The sequence below is a fragment of the Salmo trutta genome, chromosome 36 (genome assembly GCF_901001165.1).
Source record: "Salmo trutta chromosome 36, fSalTru1.1, whole genome shotgun sequence".
Classification (NCBI taxonomy): domain Eukaryota; kingdom Metazoa; phylum Chordata; class Actinopteri; order Salmoniformes; family Salmonidae; genus Salmo; species Salmo trutta.
The window spans coordinates 24,585,378-24,602,081 of record NC_042992.1 but is presented as its reverse complement, the minus strand read 5'-3'; the positions used below and the strand labels follow the sequence as shown (position 1 = coordinate 24,602,081).

At 42.8% G+C, this 16,704-nt stretch overlaps 1 protein-coding gene, 1 long non-coding RNA gene and 3 other non-coding genes across 6 annotated transcripts; 4 read left to right on the top strand and 1 right to left on the bottom strand.

The window, feature by feature from the left end:
- Positions 1-10,342: 10,342 nt before the first annotated feature.
- On the bottom strand, positions 10,343-12,362 carry LOC115175708 (ras-related protein Rab-39B). The gene is made up of 2 exons (XM_029735155.1): positions 12,033-12,362; positions 10,343-10,968 (listed from the first exon to the last, which is right to left on the bottom strand). Exons 1-2 carry the CDS (start codon positions 12,245-12,247, stop codon positions 10,533-10,535), a joined length of 651 nt encoding a protein of 216 aa, XP_029591015.1. The 5' UTR covers positions 12,248-12,362; the 3' UTR covers positions 10,343-10,532.
- A 1,175-nt stretch (positions 12,363-13,537) lies between these two features.
- On the top strand, positions 13,538-16,558 carry LOC115175707 (uncharacterized). Of its 2 annotated transcripts, XR_003872087.1 has the most exons (9): positions 13,538-13,585; positions 14,190-14,241; positions 14,509-14,567; positions 14,776-14,846; positions 15,032-15,089; positions 15,295-15,348; positions 15,624-15,684; positions 15,828-15,907; positions 16,098-16,558. It is a non-coding gene; the product is annotated as an uncharacterized LOC115175707 (long non-coding RNA). The 2 variants fall into 2 exon arrangements; XR_003872088.1 differs by lacking the exon at positions 14,190-14,241 and having other exon boundaries at positions 13,539-13,585.
- Positions 14,286-14,421, top strand: LOC115176336 (small nucleolar RNA SNORA16B/SNORA16A family). Its single transcript, XR_003872231.1, has one exon. It is a non-coding gene; the product is annotated as a small nucleolar RNA SNORA16B/SNORA16A family (small nucleolar RNA).
- Positions 14,612-14,689, top strand: LOC115176335 (small nucleolar RNA SNORD103/SNORD85). The gene has a single exon (XR_003872230.1). It is a non-coding gene; the product is annotated as a small nucleolar RNA SNORD103/SNORD85 (small nucleolar RNA).
- LOC115176333 (small nucleolar RNA SNORD99) lies at positions 15,952-16,024 on the top strand. The gene has a single exon (XR_003872228.1). It is a non-coding gene; the product is annotated as a small nucleolar RNA SNORD99 (small nucleolar RNA).
- Positions 16,559-16,704: the final 146 nt, after the last annotated feature.

Genomic DNA, 16,704 nt, shown 5'->3' with positions numbered 1-16,704 from the left:
TTTCCATTGATTATTTTTGTGTGATTTTGTTGTCAGCACATTCAACTATGTAAAGAAAAAAGTATTTAATAAGATTATTTATTTCATTCAGATCTAGGATGTGTTGTTTAAGTGTTCCCTTTATTTTTTGGAGCAGTATATAATCATGTCAATTTTTGAGAGCCACAATACTCTCACACCCTCACTCTCACACCCTACAAGGCCTAAAGTCTAATTAAAAGGAAGACAGTTTATCCGAATTAGACCTTCTCCAATTAGTCTACTTTCAGCAGCCATGTGCTGTCCATTTTCACAGCTGCCACTTCGAAGTATATAAATTAAGTTAAATGGCTTATTGTGAGGTCAATAACCGTGATAAATAGCTTCGTTATGGGCAAATAAATATATATTTTTTTACTCAAATCAATTATAGCAGTAGCAAGCTTACCTCTGGTCCTCTTTCTCATCTTTGCGCTCTCTCTCTCTCAAACTGAACAGGACATCAGTAGGCCTAGTCTGCTTACACAGATATTGCATTTTTTGACATATAAAATAATATTTTCAGAAGAAGCCTTTGACTCGCCTACTGAAGTGCCACCGTACACAGCACATCCATTGGTTAGGCAGCACAAAAGGGTTTACATCAGCAAGAGCAGAGCAGGCCAGGCCTCATGATTGGGATAGCCTATCCATTGCAGTGTGTAATGCAGTGTAGCCTAGGTTTATATACACAATTTATTTAAAATGGATTAAAATTATATATATTTTTTGTTGCCACACAATACCCCATAATGTCAAAGTGGAATTATGTTTTTTGGAATTTTTATAAATGAATTAAAAAGGACATTGGAAGTGTCTTGAGTCAATAAGTATTCAACCCCTTTGTTATGGCAAGCCTAAATAAGTTCAGGAGTAAGAATGTGCTTAACAATTCACATAATAAGCCGCATGGTATCACTCTGTGTGCAATAATTGTGTTTAACATGATTTTTGAATGACTACCTCGTCTCTGTACCCCACACATACAATTATCTGTAAGATCCCTCAGTCGAGCAGTGAATTTCAAACACAGATTCGACCACAAAGACCAGGGAGGTTTTCCAATGTCTCGCAAAGAAGGGCACTGATTGGTAGATGTGTAAAAAAAAACATTAAAAAAACCCAGACAATATCCCTTTGAGCATGGTGAAGTTATTAATTCAACTTTGGATGGTGTCTCAACACACCCAGTCACTGCAAATATACAGACGTCCTTCCTAACTCAGTTGCCAGAGAGGAAAGAGACCACTCAGGGATTTCACCATGAGGCCAATGGTGACTTTAAAACAGTTACAGAGTGTAATGGCTGTGATAGGAGAAAACTGAGGATGGATCAACAACATTGTAGTTACTCCACAATACTAACTTAATTGATAGAGTGAAAAGAAGGAAGCCTGTTCAGAATGATCCATTGGTAGTTTGTTGTAACCAAGTATTGGTGCTAACATTGTGTATTGGTGCTAACCGTGTGTTATTGGATGCTAGCATGCTAGTTAGCTACGGGTCATAGGACACGGTGCACTGGGTGGGTTTCACGGAAGAATACTGTACCAAGTTATCTAGCTGAATAAACTAACTTTGAGCTTATTCCTGGAAACATTGAACCACTGTAGTTTATATCAATTATAATTTCTAAAGTGGAAGTTGGAAAAGTTATATTTGAGTGTTTCAGTGAATGGTTAGTGAGGGAGGCCCTGCTCTCTCGCTTCCCCAGTTGTTTAGTTAATTTTCATTCCAATCTCCTTTGCATTAGCGTAGCCTCTCCAGTAGCCTGTCAACTATGTGTCTGTCTATCCCTGTTCTCTCCTCTCTGCACAGGCCACACAAACGCCTCACACCGCGTGGCCGCTGCCACTCTAACGTGGTGGTCCCAGCGCGCACGACCCATGTGGAATTCCAGGTCTTCGGCAGCCTCTGGAACTGCCAGTCTGCGGCCAACAAGGCAGAGTTCATCTCAGCCTATGCTACCCTCCAGTCCCTCGACTTCTTGGTGCTGACGGAAACATGGATTACCACAGAAAACACTGCTACTCCTACTGCTCTCTCCTCGTCTGACCACGTGTTCTCGCATACCCCGAGAGCATCTGGTCAGCGGGGTGGTGGCACTGGAATCCTCATCTCTCCCAAGTGGACATTCTCTCTTTCTCCCCTGACCCATCTGTTTATCTCCTCCTTTGAATTCCATGCTGTCACAGTCACTAGCCCATTCAAGCTTAACATCCTTATCATTTATCGCCCTCCAGGTTCCCTTGGAGAGTTCATCAATGAGCTTGACGCCTTGATAAGTTCCTTTCCTGAGGATGGCTCACCCCTCACAATTCTGGGTGACTTTAACCTCCCTACGTCTACCTTTGACTCATTTCTCTCTGCCTCCTTCTTTCCACTCCTCTCCTCTTTTGACCTCACCCTCTCACCGTCCCCCCCTACTCACAAGGCAGGCAATACACTTGACCTCATCTTTACTAGATGCTGTTCTTCTACTAATCTCACTGCAACTCCCCTCCAAGTCTCCGACCACTACCTTGTATCCTTTTCCCTCTCGCTCTCCTCCAACACTACTCACTCTGCCCCTACTCAGATGGTATTGCGCCGTCGCAACCTTCGCTCTCTCTCTCCTGCTACTCTCTCCTCTTCCATCCTATCATCTCTTCCCTCTGCTCAATCCTTCTCCAACCAATCTCCTGATTCTGCCTCCTCAACCCTCCTCTCCTCCCTTTCTGCATCCTTTGACTCTCTATGTCCCCTATACTCCCGGCCGGCTCGGTCCTCCCCTCCTGCTCCGTGGTTTGGAGGAAAACTAGCCTCCCTGCGGACCTGGCATCTTTTCACTCCCTCCTCTCCACATTTTCTTCCTCTGTTTCTGCTGCTAAAGCCACTTTCTACCACTCTAAATTCCAAGCATCTGCCTCTAACCCTAGGAAGCTCTTTGCCACCTTCTCCTCCCTCCTGAATCCTCCCCCCCCCTCTCTGCGGATGACTTTGTCAACCATTTTGAAAAGAAGGTTGACGACATCCGATCCTCGTTTGTTAAGTCAAACGACACCGCTGGTCCTGCTCACATTGCCCTACCCTATGCTTTGACCTCTTTCTCCCCTCTCTCTCCAGATGAAATCTTGCGACTTGTGACGGCCGGCCGCCCAACAACCTGCCCGCTTGACCCTATCCCCTCCTCTCTTCTCCAGACCATTTCCGGAGACCTTCTCCCCTACCTCACCTCGCTCATCAACTCATCCTTGACCGCTGGCTACGCCCGTTCCGTCTTCAAGAGAGCGAGAGATGCACCCCTTCTCAAAAAACCTACACTTGATCCCTCCAATGTCAACAACTACAGACCAGTATCCCTTCTTTCTTTTCTCTCCAAAACTCTTGAGCGTGCCGTCCTTGGCCAGCTCTCTTGCTATCTCTCTCAGAATGACCTTATTGATCCAAATCAGTCAGGTTTCAAGACTGGTCATTCAACTGAGACCGCTCTTCTCTGTGTCACGGAGGCTCTCCGCACTGCTAAACTGCTAACTCTCTCTCCTCTGCTCTCATCCTTCTAGACCTATCTGCTGCCTTTGATACTGTGAACCATCAGATCCTCCTCTCCACCCTCTCTGAGTTGGGCATCTCCGGTGCGGCTCACTCTTGGATTGCGTCCTACCTGACAGGTCGCTCCTACCAGATGGCGTGGCGAGAATCCGTCTCCGCACCACGTGCTCTCACCACTGGTGTCCCCCAGGGCTCAGTTCTAGGCCCTCTCCTATTCTCGCTATACACCAAGTCACTTGGCTCTGTCATATCCTCACATGGTCTCTCCTATCATTGCTACGCAGACGACACACAATTAATCTTCTCCTTTCCCCCTTCTGATAACCAGGTGGCGAATCGCATCTCTGCATGTCTGGCAGACATATCAGTGTGGATGACGGATCACCACCTCAAGCTGAACCTCGGCAAGACGGAGCTGCTCTTCCTCCCGGGGAAGGACTGCCCGTTCCATGATCTCGCCATCACGGTTGACAACTCCATTGTGTCCTCCTCCCACAGTGCTAAGAGCCTTGGCGTGACCCTGGACAACACCCTGTCGTTCTCCGCTAACATGAAGGCGGTGACCCGATCCTGTAGGTTCATGCTCCACAACATTCGCAGAGTACGACCCTGCCTCACACAGGAAGCGGCGCAGGTCCTAATCCAGGCACTTGTCATCTCCCGTCTGGATTTGCTGCAACTCGCTGTTGGCGGGGCTCCCTGCCTGTGCCATTAAACCCCTACAACTCATCCAGAATGCCGCAGCCCGTCTGGTGTTCAACCTTCCCAAGTTCTCTCACGTCACCCCGCTCCTCCGCACACTCCACTGGCTTCCAGTTGAAGCTCGCATCTGCTACAAGACCATGGTGCTTGCCTACGGAGCTGTGAGGGGAACGGCACCTCCGTACATTCAGGCTCTGATCAGTCCCTACACCCAAAGAAGGGCACTGCGTTCATCCACCTCTGGCCTGCTCGCCTCCCTACCTCTGCGGAAGCACAGTTCCCGCTCAGCCCAGTCAAAACTGTTCGCTGCTCTGGCACCCCAATGGTGGAACAAGCTCCCTCACGACGCCAGGACAGCGGAGTCAATCACCACCTTCCGGAGACACCTGAAACCCCACCTCTTTAAGGAATACCTGGGATGAGATTAAGTAATCCTTCTAACCCTCCCCCCCTACCCTCCCCCCCAAAAATATATACATGTACTATTGTAAAGTGGTTGTTCCACTGGATATCATAAGGTGAATGCACAAATTTGTAAGTCGCTCTGGATAAGAGCGTCTGCTAAATGACGTAAATGTAAATGTAATAAAAAATATTCCGAAACATGCATCCTGTTTGCGACAAGGCACTTAAGCAATACTGCTGTCACGCCTACTCCCACTCCCCCGCTCTAGTGCTTGACGTCGCTGGTATACTGACCACTGGTCCTGGCAACCATCAATACGCACACCTGGACCTCATCATCGCCTTGATTAATCTCCCTTTATTTAGCCCTCAGTAGCCTTAGTCATCAGGAGTATTGGTTTTGGTCACATTCAGTACAGGTCTCCTGTTTTGTTTATCTGCCTTTCTTATCATTAAACTCACCTTCTGCACCTGCTTTCTATAGTTTACAACTGCAAAAAAATTGGCAAAGAAATTCACTTTTTGTCCTGAATACAAAGTGTTATGTTTGGGGCAAATTCAATACAACACATTACTGAGTACCACTCTCCATATTTTCAAGCATAGTGGTGGCTGCATCATGTTATGGGTATGCTTGTAATCGTTAAGGACTAGGGAGTTTTTCAGGATAAAAAGAAACGTAATGGAGCTAAGCACAGGCAAAATTCTAGAGGAAAACTTGCTTTGTCTGCTTTCCACCAGACACTGGGAGATTAATTCACCTTTCGGCAGGACAATAACCTAAAACACATGGCCAAATCTACACTGGAGTTGCTGAGTGGACAATTTACAGTTTTGACTTAAATCTACTTGAAAATCTATGGCGTAACTGAAAATAGTTGTCTAGCAATGATCAAAAAACAATTTGACAGAGCTTGAATAATTTTTAAAAGAATAATGGGCAGGTGTGGAAAGCTCTTAGAGACTTACCCACAAATACTCACAGCCGTAATCGCTGCCAAAGGTGCTTCTACAAAGTATTGACCCAGGGGTGTAAATACTTATTTAAATTAGAGATTTCTGTATTTTCTATCCAATAAATTTGCTAAAATTTCTAAAAACATGTTTCCAGTTTGTTATTATGGGGTATTGTGTATAGATGGGTGAGATATATATTTTTTTTATCCATTTTGAAATCAGGCTGTAACACAACAAAATGTGGAATAAGTATGAATACTTTCTAAAGGCACGGTATGCTATGGATCATTTGATTGAGACCATACTAGGCGCACTTGATATTGCACGCCCAGCAGAGAATCAGGGATGAGGGGCAGCATCAAGCACACATCAAGATATAATAAGAAACTCATTCTCAAACAGTGAGCAATATGACATCTAATCGATTACAAAATACTAAACCCTCCCCTGACTGAAATTGTAAAAGCATGACCCTTGCACATTTTCCTCCTGGTAACAGTGTACAATCCGACCCCTGCCTTACAAAATGTACCTTCACTGTCACTTTCATTAAAGATCTTTAAAAAGATCTGATCATATAAATCCATCAAGTCTTTCTTTCATTTAATGTAACATTTATTTTCTTTTTCACCACATATAAAATAAGCACAATCATTTCAATGAATTTGCGCATTTAGCGTGTGTGTATCTGCGTTTCTTCCCTCCAGATGAGTCGTTAAGGACCACAGATGTTTCTACCATAAATCTATATATGGTTTCTATAGGTGAGCTTGGACAGGAGCGGAGGGTACAAGTGAAAGCAATATAAGTAAACAGCTTCATTTTCACAAGTGATTAATCTGTTATTGATTAGTTATTGATCAGTTATGCCAACTAACAGTTGTGATTTTCAACAGAGGCTTATGAAAATGAAAGCACACCAATATTATTACCATACACAGTTGTATGTTTATTAGTTGAAGTTTAGTATTTTATTTGCACTGTGATTCAGATAAGTGGGTCAGGTATGCAGTTCTGTTGTTACCCAAAGAGGGCGCCACAACCCTAGCATGGAGATGGTCAATCAATATGGCACCATGGACATAATATTGTTTCTTGATTGAATACCCGTTAACAGTAGAGTACCTTGCACAGAACATTTAGAATAGAAAATAAATAACATTTAATTTGTCAACCTGTGATCTGTGATTGGACTCGGTCAGAGGCAAAATAGAAGTATCAATGGTGCTGCTGTGCTGCTAATGCATTAGTGATTTGTCATATGTTGTTGTACTATCAAGGACCTGTTTGATACTACAGATTTAATTAGATTGTTTTGTCGATTGGTATTCAGATTACACTATTATGATATAACTATAATCACAATGAAAATGGCCACTTACCATTTATAATCAACTGAACACTTTCTAAAAGCATAAATTCTTTTCCATTTTTCTGCTCTAAAATCTAAACTTTTCTAGTTCTACTGGCAACGTGTCAAGATCCAAGCTCAATTTCTTCTTTCATGTCAATTTGGCCTGAATAGGCTGTTGAATATAGCTGGTGCTCCATCTCAGTGACAGGGGCCTTTCTCTAGATACACCTTGTTCATAGACCATCATTGGGCATCATCAGCACCACAGCTTCCTAATTCCTGTTTTCTTCCAATCTGATGTAACAATACAGTCAATAAGAATCCTTATCAAAGTCAGTGCTCAGGAATAGGTTGCATTCAATGACAAGCAGCTATATCACAGCACATTTTATCATCATTATAAGCATAGAAAATCCAGCTGTACAAAATAAACCCTGTTAGAAATGACACAGGAAGCTGAAAAAAGAAAGCAGTACATACTGTAAGGAACATGGTTTGTCTCTAACTCCCTTTGTGGCTTAGAATGAAAATATTTGCTGCTTTTCAAAAGGAGTTGAATTGTGATGATCAAACAGACAGTGGCCTACATTATCATCCCACTGAAACCATGTCTGAAAAAGGTCATTCTCCATTTCTATACATTCCCAGGCAAGACTGTTTTAGTTCATTTAAAGGGTATGTCTCCCATCCCTTGGCATCGGTATTGCCATCTCTTTGTGGATGTGTCCTTTCTTACCGTAACAAGAACATAGGTCAATACAGACATCTGATTGTCATACATATTGGTTAGCCAACTGATTTAACTTTGAAAGAAACGAGACATGTTGTAACGGGGCTATGACCTGTGATAACAGAGGTTTAATCAGTCTGTGAATGGTCAGTAGAGCTTAAAAATTGACCACGACATAACTATAAACAGGGTAAACATTGATGAGTGTAGGAACAACGGGAACAACTAAACTACGTTTGCATCAGACTTTGTAAAGCAAGAGGCAAGACATCATTTTTGTCAAGAAATTGTATGCTGAGGCTTTGTAAGGTGTTTGTTTACCAGTATGTATGGAACAGCTCCCAAAAGATGAGTTAGTTAGACATTCCTTTCAACAAGTCAAGTCGCATGACCATGATACTGCCCATATGCTCCTGTGCCTTGCCCAATAACCACTGGACACAAAACCAACATAGAACACAATATCACAGAAAGTCACATTTGCTGAATGCACAATGTCTCTCCTGCCATCTACAGTGTGTGCAGGGTGTGGAGGTGGACAAGGTGAGCTGAGGGGAAGGAAGGGAGGAGGGACCAGTCAAAGTGAGCTGTTATCTAGACCCTGAGCCATGGTAACACCAGTCTACAGCCAAGTCTCAGGTCAACTGTTATCTGCACTGAGGTTTGCAGTATAGAGGTAGTAGTCTAGGGAAACTAGAGAGTTATCTTCCTGTGCCTCTCTGCAGACCAAAAGGGCCTATAGGCATGGCAAGATTCTGGCTGTCTTGATATTGGAACCATTCTGATGGAGCATGGAAGCCATTAGGGTCCGAAATGTCATGTCTTCAACCAGACAATGTAATAACACACAGTTTCCCATCAGCCAGTACCTCTTTCCAGTTAAAGGAATGTTGTTTGGGGTTGTTTTCCCCCTTGAAGGCCCACCTTGGAAGGTTTGTTTTTGTTTTTTAATATGCCATATACAAATGCAATGAGTGGCTACCATTAAAAGGGTTTGTGGCTTCAGCGATGTTCTACAAATGATAGATCTGTAAAAAAGTATAATAGAAAACATTGCTCATCTGCTCTGATGTAGGAAGTCCACAACATGATGCAACATGAACAAGATTTGGTTTGTGTGCAATTACATAGATTAGCAGTCTGCAGGAGGGGATGGGTGGTGGTGGTGACACATATAGAGTACAGTTTATTCTCCCTGCCTATTATCAGTGACCTTTTAATGCCAAGTTAACCATACCCAGTGGTGTAATGTAAAGTACTTAAGTAAAAATACTTTAAAGTACTACTTAAGTCGTTTTTTGGGGGGATCTGTACTTTACTTTACTATTTATATTTTTGACTACTTTTACTTTACTGCATTCCTAAAGAAAATAATGTACTTTTTTAGTCCATACATTTTCCCTGACACAGAAAAGTACTGGTTACATTTTGAATGCTTAGCAGTACAGGAAAATTGTCTAATTCACACACTTATTAAGAGAGCATCCCTGGACACTAAACTCACTAAACATAAATTCTTTGTTTGTAAATTATGTCTGCGTGCTGTCGTGTGTCACCTGGTTTGCTTAATATAAGCAATTTCAAATTATTAATAGTTTTACTTTTACTTTTGATATTTAAGTATATTTTTGCAATTACCTTTACTTTCGATACTTACGTATATTTAAAACAAAATACTTTTAGACTTTTACTCAAGTAGTATTTTACTGGGTGACTTTCACTTTTACTTGAGTCATTTTCTATTAAGATATTTTTACTTTTACTCAAGTATGATGATTGGGTACTTTTTACACCACTGCCCATACCGGACATGATGTACAGTCTCAGGGGACTGCAGGCAGAGCAACGGCACACACATGCAAACACACACACACACGCACGCACACACACACACACTTAGCCAGACAGGAGTCAACCCACAACAACGTAATGGGAGTGATGCCAGACCACAATAATGCATTGTCCACCAGTCAAGACCTTGCCTGCTTAAGAATCCAATAACTCCTGCGGCAGCAAAGGGCATCCAGGAAGGAAAAGGATGCTGCCAGGAAGGAATAGAATACGTACTGGAATACCCCAAGGCCTGATCACTGTCACACAGGTGTCTCTGGCTGCATTTACACAAGCAGCCCATATCTGATATTTTGCCCAATTATTGTCAAAAGGCCTCTTCTCAATGGTCAAAAGAACAATAATTGTGCAAAATATCAGGATTGGGCTGCCTCTGTAAATGCAGCCTCTGTGTCTGCCTTACCTAACTGGGCCCAAAGCTACCCAGGTGATGTTCAACTGTGTAGGTTTAGCATGTACATGTATGATGCTATTCCACTGCAAGGATTTACACTGGTGTTTGGCCTAAAGACTCAGACTTTTGTGTTTGTGGAGAAGCTTTTGTCACATCAAGATGTGTACTACAGGTTGTGTATCACGTAATCCCATCAGAAAACAGCCCCATCCTGACCTCTGGAGGAACTGATACAGAGAGGAATGGCAGGCTAGCTACACTAGGCATATGGTGACACGTGCACACGTGATGTCACAGGACAAGGGCCTTACTTTAGACCATGGCTTAGTTTCAATGGGAAACTGACTAAACTGTGAGATGATGTGAGATACTTGTGGAGATAAGAGAGGGGGAACAACAGTGGAGACATGAGTCGTGTTTATTAGGGAACGCATCGGAACACGTTCTAGAACGATTCGCAACGGAAAAGATACATTTGCGTTTCTTATTGGACAATTCCTGGTAGTCCCTCTCCGTTTCAATCCGTTTTCTTCCGTTTGGTGCGTAATGAACATTACCAATGATGAGGTCAGGGATCGAGGGTCAGTCTCTCAGCAGTTGCAACTCTTCTCCCTCGGCTCCACCTCAATGTCCTCATCACCCGGGTAAAGGACCCTGGTAGTGAGGCCACTCTTCACCCCATCCCATCCGTCCCTCGTGGTGATCTGCCCCATCTTCATCAGCTCATAGATGTCCCTGCTGAGCAGCTGGAAGGCACGTTCCACGTTGCTGTTGCACTTAGCCGACGTCTCCACATAGCGTATCCCCATCTCCGCCGCCAGCTGCTCAGCCTCGTCCCGCGTCACCTTCCGGTCCTTGTTTAGGTCGCTTTTGTGGCCAATCAGGATGTAGACCATGTTGTGCGGCAGGATGTGCTCGCTCACTTCCTTGTGCCACTCCCTCACGTGTTCGAAGGTCTTGTGATTGGTCAGGTCGAACACAAGGAGCCCGCCCACTGAGTTACGGTAGTAGGAAGTGGTGATGGACCTGGAAGATGGAGAATAGGAGATGTTACAATTCAGCTCTGATCCATAGTAAAATGTGAATTTAAACAGTGCTGACTTGAATCACAGTGTAACCCTGAACCAAACTACATTAATGGCATGACAACAAACATATAGTAGTTGGCAAAACAGCATAACAAGATCCGCGACTCCTTGCAGGTCCAGGGAAAAACATCCATTGTGGCTTACAAACTAAGGAATGGTAACTGTACAGACCTGTAGAGACAGTTCTTTCATGCCACTGAGAATCTCTTTTAGGTGTGTACTGTGAACCTCCTATGGGAAAACAGTCTTTCTTCCATAATATTCTGTCAGAGACATCCAGGTTCAGCTTCAAGAGGAAAAGGAGGTCTGAGAGCAGAGTCTACAAACACAGTTCTAATGCTCTTAGAAGAATTGTATCTGAGACTGGGGAATGAATTATGTTGTTAACATATTTTTTTCAACTACAAGCTACACTGGCTCCTGGATGGATACTGTGTGTGCCTAGACATTGCAGAATAGGCTACATAAAGGCACATTACTACATGTATGTAACAGAGAGAGCCATGCCTCGCTGATTCACAGGCCATCTCAGCAGTAACAAACCACGCTTGCAGAATAACCGGATTTGACTGTCATCCATCCAAAGACAGACATCAAAACCTTCTTATTATTGCATTAAAAAAGGATATTTGTGTATTACACAAAACGGTATCAAGGCGAGGTTGTTGCCCATCATCAGTGAATGAATCCAACTGATGATGCGACACAATTTAATGACTGTTTTTATGATGGAGACTGGAGTAACGGCCTCCGTTATTGCAGTCGTAGGGTAAAAAAATGACTGACGATGACTGACCTCGTTTCTCTGTGGGTAAAAAAAACTATTATTTTTCTCAACTGTTATTCGCCAAAATGGTAAACCGACCACAATAGATATTGTAAAGGTTGAGGCGTTTTAGTTATTTGATCCATATAGGCTAATTTATACTGATGGAAATAATGAATCAGGTGATCTTGTCAACAGAATTGTAACATGAATAACATGAATTGTCTACATCTCACCTAAATCGTTCCTGTCCAGCCGTGTCCCACAGTTGAAGCTTGATTTTAATCCCTGGCTCGATGTCTAGCGAACGGGCATAAAAATCAACACCGACCGTTGGATCCGCTACATCGCTGTAAATTCCATCTGTAAACCGCTTCAGTAAAGATGATTTCCCTACCGTCGAGTCTCCTAGCAAAATTATCCTGAATTGATATTGCCACAAAATATCCATGGCATGGCTAGAGATAGACCCACAATGGTGGTGGTTCCGAAACAAAGCAGCGCAGCACGTTGTGTTTACAAAGCCAGTGACTGCTGCTGCCTACTGCCTTCTGGTCAGACAGAGATGAGAGTGCCAGCGAGCAAAGGGCAATAGTGCTGCAGTCATGTGATAGGCTACCTATGCACGGGATTTATTATAGGGCCTATTGCTTCAGAACACCACCATAAAAAGAAAACAACGTCACTTTGTGTTATGACAATTCTATTGCTTTATTTTAATTTAGTCTAGCCTATGGGCCAATGCTACGAAGCGTAATTTCGATAAAGAAAACGTGCATGATGAGGTCTATAAAGCGTAAAAATATAGTTAGATAGGCACACTGTTATCCGACTCTCAAACTGGTGTGAAATGCCATGGAGCCTATGCCTGGTCCATCTATAAATTGCTTATTGACTTGACATAACCATGACGGCATAGCATGAGCTGTAGGCTAAACCATTTCATGCGCTGTGCACGAATTGTGATATGTATTACATGGTAGACTCTTGCATGTGTTGTATATGTTCGCTCGAAAGTCTATTCATTCCTGGCTTTTCAATTAAACAGTGGTCGCAGCAATCATGGAACTGTCCATGGTGCTGAAATGCTGAGACCGTTTTTTGCCGTTGGCACATCAGCTTGTTGTGTTGTTGACTTTGCTCAGTTGAAATCTAGTTCTCACTTAGGCTTTCCTTACAGCATTGATTAAAGCAACTACTTTCAACACTATTCGCCTACCAAAAAAATATACGCCTCGATTGCATATATGGCCCACAAGGCCTACATATCTATTTGCAAATCCTTGAAAAAGAGACGTCTATCCCACTGACCTAAACTAATACAATCAACCTCAAGTGCCCTAATCCAAAGATCACAAGTGTTGACACTGCCAGCAATCCATGTTGCTCTATTAGGCCTACATTCACTCTACAATAAACCTATCTTGTCTTGGTCAGAACTGCATTGGCCAGGCGCAATACATTATCAAAAGCTTCAAGTGAAAATGTTTTTGTTTGCCTCTCTTCAAACCTCACTTTTCTTTTTTTTTTAATCCGTCTATCTTCGTTGTATTATTTGTTCATTATTTGTTCAAACGTTTTATCAGTAGCCAATGCATGCATTAGCTATCTAATTTATGCCACATTAAATAGCTTAGATAGCGGTCTATCGTTGAGAGGGAACCTCATATCCCATCATACATCTCGTCCATGTGACATATGTGGACCAATCGCCAGATTGTCCCACACTATATAAAGCAACCGACGACGCCTTTTCAATCTCTTCAGTTCAAGCCAAGTAGCAGCAATGGTAAGCCACACTCGAACGAATCATCACTCGGCGTGTCTGTTTATATTTAAGTGAAGGTTGTTTTATTTGCTAATATCACATGTTTTGAGAGAAGCGCGTAGCTACGTGAATGTTAGAAAACAGTTTATTTTGCCACCGGTACCTAGCTAGGCTAACTAGCTAACTTCCGGCGGGACCTGCACTTTCTTGTGACCTAGTTGGTTATATAGCTAGCTGGTTAAGTTGGCAACTATGTATTTGTCAACCTTGTGGTAAAGCTTATGTTAATCGTGAAGTTGTGCTGTTTCAATCAAATGCTTACCTACTCGTGCGAGAAGTTTTATTGTTGGCTGACTATTCCAGTTTCCACGTGGCACTGCTGCACGCGGCCCTTAACGATGCAGATTCTTCACTTTTCCGGCTGAATCTTTCAGAGACAAATATTTGACCGGCGGCCTATAAGTTGTACATTATCAGTAACTTTTTGTGGGTGGAATATTGACTTTATTTTAGTTATGCTGGCTGTAATGTTCCATTTTGTACAGCCAGCGGTGTAGGCTTACGTTAACGGTAGGCTTAACGTTACTGAGCATACCGAACAATTGAAAACATTTTATTTTTATAGGTAGACCTCAAGTCATATGATCATCCCAACCAATATGGCTAATGCAGCACAGGTGAGCTTCATCACAGAGTTGGAATCTGTTCAACTAGTCTATACACAGGCACCTATCGAAGCCGTTCCTGCTCATTTGTAGCAGACTCGGTCAACAGGATGCCAAAAACATTACTTTCACCGACGGTCGCTGTGCAGTTCGACAATAACTGACACCGCAACATTAAGGGGAAGGACATTCCATGTACAATTGTTCCTAGAAAATGTTATTGTTGTCACGATGATTAAGATGAGACTTCTAACTGGATTGCTTCCCTTTGCTCTACAGGTCATCTATCTTCTGAGCAAATCCTAGACGTGGATGATGAACAAATGGATATGCAGATGGTACATTCTCAGAATGATTTCAAGATTCACCCATCGACCCTCAGTCTGGCTGTGATGACACACTTGCCCTCACTTAGAGGAGTGCCTCTATGCTGAGAATTTAGTACTCGTCTGAGCCCAGATTTGGTGTTGACTAAACTCAAGTTAATGTAAATGATGTAGACTTAACCATTTTTACCTGATTGTAATTTTCTAATGCGCCCTACAGGATTAAAATGCCAGTCTACAGGGGATTCATAGGCTGAGATGAGAATGAAGTAGTGAACATTCTGATTGGAGGTAAATCGGAAGACTTTCAATGTCTTTTTGGCGTGACTCTTGCCCTCACTTAAGAGTACCTCGATGAGAGCTTATAGTACTTGTCTGAGCAAGACTTTGATTTGTATGTCATTTGCTGTAATATGGGTTTTGACAATGCTGAAAATCTGTAGTTTTTACCTTACCTATTTGCCAATGCTCTTCAGGTGTACAACCTCTGAACAGACCAGTGGGATTGAGAATTAACCACTGGACATTCTAAAGGTAATTCAATGTTCCCCTTTCATTCTGGCTGTGATGACACTTGCTCTCACAGAGGAGTGACTCGATAATGAGAACGCCTTAGTACTCAACTTGTGAGCCTGTGTCTATTAACCGTGATGTGTTTTGCTATAAACATCCACACTGCTTTGTCACTGACTTGAGCCAAGCTTGAATGTCCATCTAACATCACTTTGTTTCTCATCAGTTCTTGTGCCTATTGGAGGTGTGATGACCCCATCAGCTTGGGATTGAATGGCTGGTAAGCCTTGTGTTCAATGTTGTCTGGTCCCCGTGGCAGCATGCTATCCTAAGGACCCGGGCTTTGTCTGTAGCCTCTGGTTCTCCAAGTGTATGCCAGATAAATGGGCAGTCTTTGACTGTCCTGGCCTCTCTGTGCCTGAGTTGGTCACTCTACTGTCATACAGATTAAATTGTGACTTTGAGCTCTAGTAATATTGCCTAGTTTCACTAAATCCTGCTTTTAAATGGCTACTGAAACTTGTGCACTGATGAGTTTCTCACATCTTTCTGCAGGTATGGAGGTACAGGTGTGCCGCCTCACTGCATTGAAATGCACCATTCCAGGTTCTGATTGGTATGTACTGAGTATTGTAGTTCTGGATATTCTTTGGAGGGCATGGTGTTTTGATCAATGATACATCTTATGACTCGTGTGGCTGTCAGACTTGGATTAAAGCCAGTCCTTGGAAGTATGTATTTATCAAACTTTATTTGCAGTTCTTGCAACTGGCTCTCTGGGTGATGTGACAAGCACTGACCAATTCCACGTTGATATGGCCCTATTCCATGGTTTTAAGGTATGTCTAAATGATGCTTTGCCTCTTCGTAGGCCCTGGTGTGTTCTGATCAATGATTGAAACCTTTTAAAATGTGACTGTTGGATGAAACATGCGGATATGGGACTGAGATCAGAATGTCACCTTCAATGTCTATATATATGATACAGTGTTTAAGCCACTAAAACAATATTTTCCTTTTCATTCTCAGGTCTTGGTACACCAACCAAGGTGGATGAGGCCCCTATTCTGTACATAGGTGTTTCTCTGGCTTGTCACTTACTGCCTATTGGTTGCATCAAGACATTATTAGGAGACCTCTTAAAGCATGTGTGTAGTCATTGGTTGACCAACTGTTCAATTGTGTGGGACTTTGTCTCTACCTTTAACAAATGTCCTACATTTCATCAATAAATAAAACAATCACATTTAGTCAAATCTTATTAGATTCCGGTTTAACTGGGACCAAGAGGACAGTTGACAAATTACAAGTAAGGGCCATATACTTAATCTATGGTCATTATGTCAAACTTGAGGTGCTCATGCAAGTTTTTGGACTGGCAAAACTAAGTCAGCTGTCATTCAGGGCAGAGCCCCACACTTTCAGTGAGATATGTTGCCACTAATACATGTCATCAGTTTTCAAACAATGTAAATAAAGCTACAAACATGGTCTTTGTTCTTGAGTAAGGAAGTGCTGAAATGCAGGTGTTTCAGCCTAGCTCAGTGCTTTCTGTGGCGGGCCAGGCCAGCAGAAAATACAGAACGTTGTACCGTGATTGGCTCAGTGTTCTGTCATGGACACTCATCATGAAGTC